We start from the raw sequence: 12,825 nt of genomic DNA on the forward strand, positions 1-12,825 counted from the left end.
TAATTTGTGAAGTGCAACAATACTAATTTTTATCGCGCTGTCGTTTTTCTGATCTCCACAAAACCCTCCTACTCCCTGTCAAATGTACAAAGTTGCCTGATCACGTGCGCAGCGCCACCAATCACCGCGTGTCCTGTGGGCATCATGTAAACAGGAACCAATGGCGAGCATGGCACTGGTACCATCAACACTGGCTCGCATTGGCTTTTTTTGCGTTGGTGTTTTCCTTATTAAATCACGGTATATGAAGAAAACCCAATCAACTGAGTTGTTTACTGCAAGACGGCCAAAAACTTATGGGTGAGGCTTTCCAACAGGCGGAGGAAAAAAAAAAGAATTTCCATCTCCTCTGAGTGGAGAAATGAAATCCAAGCCCTCGGAGAGAAGGAAGGTTATCGCAAACAAAAGACTATTTCTGTTAGTGACGTTAATTGCATGTTTCGGAGAAGATAAAATGTTTTAAAACCTTTTTCAGCGGCGAACATTGAAACGGAACATCACGTCAGCGCAACGGCGCAAACACAATTGTTGTGTTTCAACCTAAAAATCAGCCTTTAAAATGACAGATAAGGTAAAGAAATAAAAAAAAAACATGCCGTGTCTCCATATACAAGCCCGTAAAGCACACGGATCAGTAAAGATGGATGATGACTCACACGCACGCACACACACACACTCACACTAATATAGCACAAAACGCTCCTCAGCAGAACTGAATCCACAACACGCTTCATTTTTTCCATTTCTCAGACCAGTATTTGCTAAACAATCTGTTTTTCCATCTGTTTGTCACGTCGTGCCACGTTTCGCTTGTGTATGACGTTGATCTCACGGTCATCAGTTCCACCGTGCAACATGCTTCAGCCATCCAAGCACTGGACACGCATTTCGCATTAGAGCCCATGCACGATAACATGTTAATTACACCCATAATGAACAATTTATAACCAAAATATATGGCAGAATCTAAAAACAACACAAACAAGGACATAACGCAACTTTTGTGGGATAGCTTTCACACAAAAAGAATTTCACAAATATATACAAATCTGCCTTGTGTTACTATAGAGTCTCTCACGCACTCAAAAACACAGCATTAAAAATATAAAGATAAATAGAGTATAACCATTCGGTATTATCACTTTAGGTTTGTACATATTTGACTGAACTTGTTTTTGAGGCAGCATTTTGTACACATTAGAAAACATAAAGGTTCTGACCGTGCTTCTCGTGATCTGCCATCACGCCCTGGTCGTGTTTCCTGCTCGTGTCCGAGGTGGCCCACTCCCACTGTATCTGCGTCCCTGGAAGACGCAGCATCTCTTCACAAAGCCGATCCACACCGTCCACGCCAACAAGGCCTCTGCGTGGAGAAACAAGAGGCCAAACTTTGGAAATATTGAAAGCTTTCTGCCCCCACTCTTTTTTCTTCTTTCTCCCCTGACACCCCCCCCCCCCTTCCTCCCTCCCATTCTATTCGCTCCCCCAAACAGAGATAACTTCTGCCTGACCTAAAAGTGACACCGTTTCCATTTTGTTTCTGATTAATCTTGCCCATTGACAGTCTTTGTTAAACAGCAAGGCGCGACCTTTTGCCAAAGAGGCGACGTTTTCATATCTGTTAGACGCGGTGACCTGGGGTTCACCCCGGACTTGGACTTCAGCGGGGACCGCTCAACGCTGGGGAGTCGGGCGAGCACTTAGCGTGGGTCATCACCCAGGACCCCCCCCCACCCCCCGAAATGGATTTTTTTTTTTTTTTATGTGCAAAAGATCTCAAACTCTCTAGAAAAATACACGTTGAAGTCCAAGACAGAACATTCCTCAGTGGAACAAAAAAATCAGTTGAAAATAATAATAATAATAATACACATTATAAATAATATAAAACACATGTGTGTTTTCTCTGAACGTCTAGTTGTTGTTGTTTCTTTAGATGTGCGTCCTTCTCCCACCTAACTCATTTTAAATGGCAGCTATAATATATCCCCTGGATCCGGATGGCCGAGAGGCAACCTCACAGGCAGTATGTCAAAATAATGCGAGCGGTAAGACGACTTCACGTGCTATCTAAATTTACTATCTCCTATTGCTATAATCTGTAGCCCTTTTATAAATATTGACCGAGTCACGTTGGCTATTAATCCGTTTATGTCACGTTTTACAAGCTACCTGTTGCTAGAAACTTCTTTTTTCTATTCTAATATTATTATAAATATTCAAAAAGAGAGAGATTTTAGATAACGGTTCCGGTAACGCCTCTCTTATCTCGTCTGCGGGCCGGCAAGGTGAGCGCTGTTCGTTTCCAGTGCAAGCAGCCAGAAAGGCATGCGATGCTGCAGCTTTTGCGTTATCAAAGTTTATTTTCCTCGTCACATTTTAGGCGATATTTTGGCTCCTGGCGTGAATAAAACCGTTAGAGACACTTGCTCGACAGGTTTAATTCTGGGACAGATCGCGGTGTTCCCTTTCAGCGCATACTGCCAAGTGAAGGTCTATTTAAGCAGTATATGCATCACGATGACAGTTTACTGTAAATTTAGATTATCAGAGAAGTGCTGTGACAATCGTGACAGATTGCAGGTGGCTCTCACAAGGTCTCTTGTCTATACGGGTCCCGGACGGTGGAATAAAACAAACCTGCATTCGTGATGTGCTGCATGTTGTGGTTAAACTCAGTGCGCTCGAATCTATGGAAATATTTAGATATTTCTAAATCGTCATAATATCATCTCATCGTTTGGCACAGCGAGGATTTAAACGAAAGAATGATCCACATTTTACCTGAACATCGCTCAAGCCTCCAATGATGGTTGGAGAACCTTTTCAGACGTGCATGGGTGACTTTGTTTATCCGCCATACGGCTGAACAGGTTGTTGGTATTCAGACAGTGTAAAAACACCTTAATATTTCCATCATGAAAAAGGTCCAAATTCTTTCAATTCTAAAATAATGAATTAAATACAAGATACTAGATGTTGGAATTGATTTCAGAATTTCCTCTTTGAACTAATATTTGACTCTGCGCCGTGACTTTAACGGATTCTGCAGCCTCGGTTGTCGTTTTGTGTTATTTAATATACGAAGTTAGGCATATAAACGAAGAACAAAGTTGTGTTTTTTGTATTTTATGAATTTATTGAAAATTGTTTCAACATTTTAATATTGGCGTGATTTCCATGCAAAATTGTGTCGAACAATGTGTGTCAGAAATTTCGGTCGGCCTTTATTGCTTGTGTATATTTACAAAATCCGCAGTTTCTTTTTTTCCATTAATTTACAACTTAATTTAAAGCAACTAAACTAAAATGCACTCTGTATTAATTCTTTCTCTTTCATCAAGGGGATTGCATTTAATATTCTTCTCATTCTTGTGTAGTTCTAAATTCAAATCGTAATCGTATCACGGTCGTGCGTTCTGCTATTAAGGGCGTGGGCCTTAAAGAAATGATCTGACAAAGCCAGAATAAGTTTTACGTTTCTAACATAATACCCACAAAGTATTTTTTTTTTACTCCTTTATTCCCACAACCATATCTCCGATACCGTAGCCCGCTCTAGTTATTTCCCGAGCGACTAAACAGGCCAAGTGAAAATAATGGAATTGATTAATGAAAAATGTATGGAATACATTATCACTAAAAAATATATCTAAAACTCTCTGTCTCTGAGCCGCAGAAACAGCTGCCCTATTTCAGCTTTCTGCAGGCTTCTATTCAGCTCATGCAGGAAGAGTGGGGCTAAATGTTTTTTAAGGGGTCCGGGGGCTCAATTTGGGGGGCTGTGGGCCTTCCCATTACCCTGTGACCGGGTCGAGAGTATCAATCCTGAAAATGCAAATTCTGGCCCCCGCGCCTAAACATATCAAATGCAATTTATTCAAAGGAAATTCACCAATCAACCACCCTAATAAAACGCCAAGCACTCAATCTTGTTGCTGGGACGGGTGGGTTGGCGAGGGGGGGGTCCCCTCCCCCCCCCAGTCTCGATCGCGGGGTCACCGCGCTTCCAGGGTTCACCTGGAGTGCACAGCGCAACATATGTAATTCAAAGCTATTCTATCTTTTGTGTGGAGAGTCAAGATCGCTATTATAAGGCTGGCATCAAGCTCCGAGCGAACAGATGACGGAGACTCGTTCAGCGTGTAAACTTTTGACCCCAATTTTTCCTCCTCTTCTGCAGATATCTCCCCCGCATCTGCAGCCCGGTGAGATAGGTCTAGCTGGCCTATCTTGAAACTTAAAAAAAACGTTTTAACAGTGTGTATATCTCTCAATATGATAATAATAATTTTCCAAAAATGTCCTAATTTGAACAGATATAGAATATGTGGCATTTGCGGCTTGATGATGATGCTTCCAACGAGGAAAAGATAAATCCCATATTCTGCCACTCCAGACTGACATGATGTAAAAATATGCAAATCGTTCATCAGCGTTACAACCGCAGCAACTACAAGTCTTTGTTCGAGGCAACGTTAAAAGTTATAGGCGGTCCCTCCCTGCATGCGCGTGCGTGAGCATTTCCGGGATGCTATACCAAAGGCTCCATGCGCCCTGCTAAAATTAATTTACACAAATTATGTTTATGGAGAGAGCACACGTCGTTAATAAGGTGTGCGCGTGCGTGCGCGTGTGTGTGCACACATGCGCTGTTTCTGCACAGCAGAGTGACAGTGAACTTGGCCTAAAGCGAGCTCTGCTGGTGGCTGCGAGAGGATGCAGATTCATCTTGGTGCTGCGGCTGACCTCCAGATGAACCTGCAGCGGTTTTTTTATTATTATTATTATTGATTTCTCTGCCTCGCAGTGTGCAGCACAAAGGGCTGTGTCAAAATGCTCTCATTTTGGAATACTGGGAACGGGTTTTAATTTTAATTTTCAAATAGCCGCTTCTGTTGGATCTTTCGTCGTTTAGAATTTTTTTAAAAAACAGTCCGGAATTTGAATCCGTTCATTCCACCCAGCTGAATATTTCACCTGGCGGGTAACGGTGTTCTACGGTTTGGTTTATTCCGGTGCATTTCTTTTATCTCCACGAAAATAATGATTAAAGATAATAATTTCGACTTTTAAAAGCGACACGTGCACCGGCATCAACGCGTGAAAACGTGCAGTGTTCTCCGCTGTTCATTCTTATTTATTACATGAATGGAATGATCCCGAAATAACCTGTAATTGTTGGATATATAATGATGAATGCTCTACATGTAAAAGCTTGTTTTTGTAATCGTCGCATAAACCGACAGACACAAACCTTTGGAAAGCAGAAAGTTAAGGCCGTGTTACTTACAAAATAAAAGCACGACTCGTAACATTTGTATGTGTGTGTCCCTTTATTTCTCCCTGAAAGTAGAACCGCATTCCATTTCATGGAAAAGATTAATGAAAAAAAAAAGAATCTAAAATGTTTGCTTTTCTTTTTCAGTGCATGATTATTTTTAAACTCACTGCCCCCCCCCCCCCCCCATCCCATCCCATCCCATCCCATTTTGTCCCTTTTTCGCTCTGGTTCTCACTGGACAAGAGGTCACAGAGCGAGAGTGACTTTTGAGAGGTCATTTGAACTTTTCAACCCCAAACAGAAAAACAACGCGGCAGACAAGAAGCGGAATTCCTTTTCAAAAAGTCTCCCTGCTGATGTTTGTTCCCTGCATGTTGTGTTTGCGTTCCGCTGTTTACAGTCTGTCCTATAGCCATGCCCGGTGCCAACAGCGTAAGGATCAGAGGAGGGAGTTTAAAAAAAAATCATATCTAATCCGAATCCAATCAAACGGATCTAGCAGTAAATTCGCAGGCCTGCATCGGCGCATTACTTTATCAGGGAAATCCACACACCCCGTGGAAACTTTCAGGTCCGCGTCTGCATATTCTCCAATGCAATTAAACGACAACAACTAGAAGTTTGTGGGGGTGGAAATGGACACAGAGATAATTATACAGCATGTAAAAATGGATTATGAGTTTCACCACAGATGGAGAGAACAAGTTACACGGGGAAGGAAGCAATTAAATAGCCATGAGCCGGACCCAACCCTGCGCAACATCTGCCGAGACCGGGATTCAGCGCTGCACAACTGACAAATTAGTATAATGGTCTAATAGGGACGGATAGAGGGAGTGAATACAATAATAAGACTGTTTAACACATGGCTGGCTGTTCTCGGGCTACCGGATAGACTGCAGGAACTTACCCAGATATACGCGGTCCCCGTTCTGCAGAACGTCCGGTCCATTCTGAGACAGACAGGGCAATAGAGAAGGTCTGTACCGGTCAAGTAACGCTTAGAGGCTGCACAGAGAGAGTCAGACGAAGCCTCGGCGTCAGTGTGATTATATGTTATGTGCAATATACTGTCAACTCCCCAAAACCATAAAACTTACTTTAATGGCCACCACGTGACCATTTATGGCCAGTGAGCCTATCTGGCCGCGCTCCGGATGATTTTTACGATCTAATTCATAGACAAAACCCCCCATTCATTTAGCACCTAAATGTCAGGGAGGGAGAATCGGCCTTAATAAAGTTTACAGCTTGAAAAGTCGAGCTGATTCTCTGGGAATAGCCCAGGAGTCTGTGCGCAAAGGGACGCTCGGCCTCAAGAGCCGGTTAGTGATCAAGGACCCAAAAAAGCCCCCCAGCTCCACATTAAGGTGAGTTAAAGACAAATCTTTCATTTAAGGGGGACCTGTTGAATTTAAGGAGATTTTACTTATAAGAAAACTTTGATAAGCGACTTAAAGATAAAAAAAATAATAAAAAAAAGCAGTTGTGGAAAAAGCGCAAATTAGTCATTAATATTTGACAAAAAAAAAACACTCACTTGTAATACTGACGTTCCAGTAGAAAGTTTATTATGTCCATCATCAATATTATTATCATAGTATATTCTTCCAGTCTTTGAAAAACATTTACAAAAAGCTAATCACGATGGAGTTACACATAAGCAAAAAGGGACAGCCAAGGAGAGCGAAGGCAAAAAACAAAAAACAACGAATGTGGTGCGTCCAGGTGAACAAATCAAACACAAAATATTCAAGAAAAGTAAACAAGGCAAAGCTACTGTACATAGAGTGGACACTTCAGCCCATACATGTGTTCACAACGCACACAATAACCACGCAAGGCTTTACGTATACTCTGCTGGTTCTACTTTTGGAAGCACTGACAATACATCTAACAAATAAATACATATACATATACAGTACATATACATATAAAACCAAGGCTAACACAAATATTCCACCCAAAGCCTCTGTTTAACAGCTGTTGTTGGTCTGAGTGCACCACACGACCTTTATTGTGGGTACTTTACAGGTAGCGGGAATGCATGGGATTTGTTTTTTTTCGTGTGAACAAGAAATAATTTAAACAGTCATTTCCATGTTTGTTTTCTTCTATATCTATAGACAGAACTGTACACAATGCGTTTATTTGACTCACATATAGCATACCACGGTGAAAATAGAAAGGAAATCATTTTAAAGAATATAAGAGGACGGCTTGGTGTCCCATTGTCCCATTGTCCCCGCACACAGCCTGTTCGCAAAGTCTCTGCGCCTTTTGGAATATAAGAGGAAGTTTTTTATGACGATCTTTATTTTCATTTAGTGCTCGATATCAGGGGGTCGAGAAGAGTGAATATCAAGGCCTGTAGCCTCCCCCGCTTGCAGCCGCCATGTTCATGCTCTTCAGCTTGTTGTCTTTCTTCCACTTCATCCTGCGGTTCTGGAACCAGATCTTGATCTGTCTCTCTGAGAGGCAGAGGGCATGGGCTATCTCGATCCTCCGCCTGCGCGTCAGGTACCGGTTGAAGTGGAACTCTTTTTCCAGCTCCAGTGTCTGGTACCTGGTGTACGCAGTCCTGGCTCTCTTTCCCTCTGGTCCGGACAAATCTTGCACATAAAGCGAAGTGAGAACACAAGTTAGACAGTAAATATTTAAACAGTATATATATATAAAAAAACGTTATTTTTGAATACAGGTGTCGTGTTTTTAAACAAAAATATATATTTTACAGGTATATATAGAACTGGTGTGAGTAGTTTGAGGGTGACGTTTTATTTTTGACTTTGGTGAATGCGAATCAATAATTATTTAAAAACAAGAAGTAGTCGAATAAAGACGTCAGACGCGCACCCACATGGACGGAAATGATTTGACCAAGAGGATGTAAATTATAACGTAATTATGAATACAAATTGAAAAGAAAAATAAGACATTTAATTAACCTTATATGGTGGTAGATGAACTGCCTTAGCCTGGTCTATATAGCTTCAAAGGGGGACAGCATGAATACACCAAACAGGTGAAACGCATTTATGCGCCATATTCCCCGTTCCTGAATGTAATTTGTACTTTATTCCTTTATACTAATTTTTTACTTGTTACATTAAAAAGTCTCTGACTAAAACACGAACACTGTTTCTATATCACAGCGTCTGTTCTCTAAAATAAATACAAGATCATTTAAAAGAAAAAAGTAGTTTACCGTGATTTATATGCAGTTTCCTCATCCACGGGTAAATCTGAGGCTGCGTCGAGTCGGTGACATTTTGAGGAGTTGTCTGTGAGCTTCCTGCAGGCTTCTCTTCCTGGATGGGGGAAGCTTTGGACACACAGTCCCGGTTGAGCAGCAGCGTCCCCCCGTTCGAGCTCGAGCACGGAGTCGTGATGGAGTTTTTCACGGCTCGGTGTTGGGATTGCGCGTCGGTGATGGCCGGGGTCGCGCTGGCGACCGAGGAGCACGGCAGTGGGTCAGGTGGAGGCGAAAGAGGCGACGTCCTGGTGCTGTTGGCGGACTGGGAGTACCTGACAGGCTCCACGGAGGGAGTTGCAGCCGAAGGTTGAGTCGGAGAGTAGCCCCGCGTCCGCTCGTTGCCCACAAAGTGTCCGGTGTCGTCCCGTCCGATCGTTAGGTCCACCCCATTGTAGCCGTAGCCGTACCTGCTGGAATGCACGGCCGACGACTCTCTGTATTGCTCGTTTGCAGCACCATGGTCCCCATAATTATGCAACTGGAAGTCCGCGCCATTGGGATAGCGACCGCAGAATGAGTTCACAAAATAGGAGCTCATTTGTTGACAGTTCTATCGTTTGCTCGATGGAAGTGTTTTTTTTAAAGTAAATAGCATAAACCCTTGTGCTTGATTTGTGGCTCTTATGGTTTCGCGCGTCCTAGCACCCTTGCACAATTTATGATGAATTATGGAAATGAGTGGGACATGGACTTGATTCTCTCTTACGTAGGCACCCAAATATGGGGTACGACGGAGAATCACGTGCTTTTGTTGACCAGTCGTAAATCCTTCTCGGTGACCTCCAGAGGTAAACTCGTGCGCACAGGAAATACTGGGTGGGATGTGGAAGGGGTGCGCGCCTCCCTGCGCTCGTGGCGAGGGCGCGCTCTGAGTCAGGGCTGGGCTGTTTTGAATTGTCGTGGTGCGCCATCCTCTGGTTCGACTGTTGCACTACTTGTCTGCGTTCGCGCCACACGGGGTCATTCAGAGGTTAACGACCATTGCGGCAAAAAAAAAATAATAAAAATAACAACACCAGGCTCCTAAATAATAAAACAAGTAGCACGCTGAGAGTGCAATCTATGCGTATAAGGATAATTCGATCAGAATCCGTTGTGCGTGTTATGATAGGGTGCGCAGTTAATATAGAGTAAAAGCCAAGTCAAAACAGGGTCGCGTTTTGTTCGCACTTTACCCCCAAGCAGGAAATATTTGAATTCATACGGAGAAAACTTAATGAATACATGTTCTCTTCAAAGATAAAAAAACAAAATAAATATGACAAACTAATAAAAACCTATCATATACGCCACTGCAGTGAAACATTGATAACTTTGGGCTGTATATGAAGATGTGTAAATACAAATTAAAACGTATTTTCTTATAAGCCGTCCGCTCTTGGTTGATTCGAATCATTGTTGACAATTTCAGTCTTTAGTCAAATCAAATCGTTTTATTTTTCTAATTATGGGACATCAATATGGGATCAAAGAGAAATATAAATCTCATATTCATTCTAAGAAACGAAATTGTGTAATGTAAAAAAAAATACCTTAAAAGGAAATATTGGACATTATCCATTAATAAAAAACAAATATAACATAGAACATATTTGGAATATCTGACGTGAAATTACTGAAATGTTCTTTTCTGCATTGTGTCGAAGACGATGCGTTAATGCTCGGAGACAATTATGTTATTCTTATAAAAGAAATCTCAATAAAAATATACCCTATATTATTTTCCTCAATTTATCAATTACAATACGTTACGAGGAGAAGATAGATTTAAAAAGGGTGGGGGTGGGGGTGGGGGGGAGCACATAGTTTCGCGACGAACTCTCCAGTTGTAATTTTAATTGTACTGATTCGCTTTGAAATTGAAACGTGCAGGCCTAAATACACAATTATATCTGCATTCGCTCTGAGTATAGACAAAAACAGGAGCACTGAACGTCTGGCGGATACCAAGCCTAAAGGCATGGCGCCTCGACCAGCGCGCTCCGTTTGGTTTTCTCCGTGAGGAATTTTTATGGCACCTCCGTCTTTCAAAGGGGCCACTTGTCCTTTTCTTCCCCTCTTTCCCCAGAGCAGCCCCTTCACCCAGCACAAGTCCCATCATGCGTTGCTGATAAAACAGTAAAATAGACGTCATTTATTCTGTCCCATGTAAGCATGCCCTTTGCTGCAATAGAGCCCCAGAAGACAAGATGTGAAGAAGGGTGAATCCCCGCATCCAGCGAGTCCGCGGGAAGAGTGCGTGATTGGAGTGTGTTGGCTAAGCTATAAAGACATGCCCCAACAGCTGATTTATGACTGGCCAATGGCAAGAAAGTTCCCACGAAAATTATTTCGCTGAGTGGAGCCAAAGAGGGACACACCCATGTAAGAACTAAAAGAAAGGAGAGGAAAGAGGGCCCGTTAATGTCAAAGCATGTTGGCCTGAGAGCAGAGAGGTCACTGCTGCAGGAAGAACAGGCTGGCGCTGCGCTCCGCAGGCGCCCTGACGCACGGCAGCTCCCGCGAGTCCAAAAAGCAGGCCGATACAAGAAATCTCTTGTACGTTCTGCCTTCTGTCGGCTCGCAGAGGTCACACTCAAGACAGGGAATATTTCACGGAACAAGTAGCCGGTCCAGCAATCCACATAGCCGCTTCACAACAGAAATAATATTACACGTATATTTGTGACAAGAGCAATAAAGATGTAGGGACACAGGAAAACTTAGATTTAAACGTAGTAATGTGAAACATGCCGCCGATTCAATTTGTAAATTAAAAAAATCTGAAATAAATACGTGCATTTAACACGCAGAAAAGGAAAACGAACTATTCATCTGGAATTTAAAGATGAGTTTTAATTAAAATATATAACTACCGAATATATATATATATATATATATATTTATATATATATCCACAGTAGGCAGGCTGAATACACAACAAAAACAACAACAACAAACAAATGCGGAATAACAGCAAAATGAAATATTTCTGTTTATCAGCTGGAAATTAGTCTGTGTTCGATTTATGTTCTATTTATGTGACGCACCAACCCACGCACACAACCTGTAAACACGTCACAGGTAGAAACACACTCAATGTTGTCCAAAGGACTCACAACAGGCAGGGCTGCCACCGCGACCACCCAGCTTGTCCACAAGAGGGCGTAAAAGAGCTCGATTTTCTGACAGCAGCCAACCAATAAATCTTACAGATTAAACCAAATTTGACAACAACAAAAAAAAAAAATTGGACAGCCTCCCAGACGAAAGAAAGAAAAAAAAGATCAAGAGAAATGCATCACCCGCAGGGTTTGTTTTCCTCACAAATAAACCCAGCATCATAATAAAACCAGCTGATGGAGTTTCCTCTCCACGATTTAACAGAGACGCATATCAAATCGTGATTACTAAACAAGACATGCATTCTGTTTGTGGTGTTCGTGGGAGGAATTACAATCTGTCAAAAGGACGAAAAAAAGTGAACGTTTCGGCAGAAGTCCTACCTTGTGAAGGGTTCTGCTTGTAAACACTGGAGATGACGAGGTGGGGGTTTGGCAGGTGCAGGTGGTGGTGATGGGGGGGGGGGGGGGGGGGGGTATCCTGCCGTTCTGGGGGGAGTTAATGAAGCACCGGGGCTTCTAGTCATCTTTTCAAACCAGCAGCAGAGGCCATCAGGAAAAATGTAGTCCCATCGTGAGCTCCTGGGCGTGGAGTCGAGCCTTCCCGAGATCAAGATCCGAACTCCGGTTTCAAACAGGGGGAAACATGAGATTGGCATTAAAAGACGTCGAGGATCGTCGCCGCGCGAAAGGCTGCTGTATTCCGCTATTGGAAATTATATATATAAATAAAAAAAAGTTCATGTTCACGGCTCTTTGTCACGTGACAATCTGCGCCCAATAGGAAGGCGCGCCGGGTCGTAAAGTCGCCTGGTTATGTTGTAAATTCTCGGACACAACAACGGATTTATGGCCCAGCGCTGGGGAGAGATGGGGAGGGATGTAGGGGAGGGTGGGGAGGCATGGGGGGGGGGGGTCACCGTCAGGCGCCATCTTACAGAAGGAAGATGTGATGCAGAGTGAAACATTCATTTCACTTTGTCTGCTCCCTCTCGCGTCGTCATAACGCAGCAGAGGAAAGCGACGTCACGCCGCCGGCACACAACGTCATTGTCCTGATTGGTGCGGTTTTACACAATATTTTATATGTAAAAAACAAAAATAAGATGTCATTATTGAGACAACGCTTTTAAAAGCTGCGCCGTTTTATTATCAATCTTAGACATCAATAAAGTTTAAGCGTT

General features: G+C 42.7%; 1 protein-coding gene across 1 annotated transcript; it reads right to left on the reverse strand.

The window, feature by feature from the left end:
* Nucleotides 1-6,846: 6,846 nt before the first annotated feature.
* hoxa5a (homeobox A5a) lies at nucleotides 6,847-9,078 on the reverse strand. The gene is made up of 2 exons (XM_068746884.1): nucleotides 8,493-9,078; nucleotides 6,847-7,896 (listed from the first exon to the last, which is right to left on the reverse strand). Exons 1-2 carry the CDS (start codon nucleotides 9,076-9,078, stop codon nucleotides 7,646-7,648), a joined length of 837 nt encoding a protein of 278 aa, XP_068602985.1. The 3' UTR covers nucleotides 6,847-7,645.
* Between the last annotated feature and the right edge of the window lie 3,747 nt (nucleotides 9,079-12,825).

The sequence above is a fragment of the Brachionichthys hirsutus genome, chromosome 13 (genome assembly GCF_040956055.1).
Source record: "Brachionichthys hirsutus isolate HB-005 chromosome 13, CSIRO-AGI_Bhir_v1, whole genome shotgun sequence".
Lineage (NCBI taxonomy): Eukaryota > Metazoa > Chordata > Actinopteri > Lophiiformes > Brachionichthyidae > Brachionichthys > Brachionichthys hirsutus.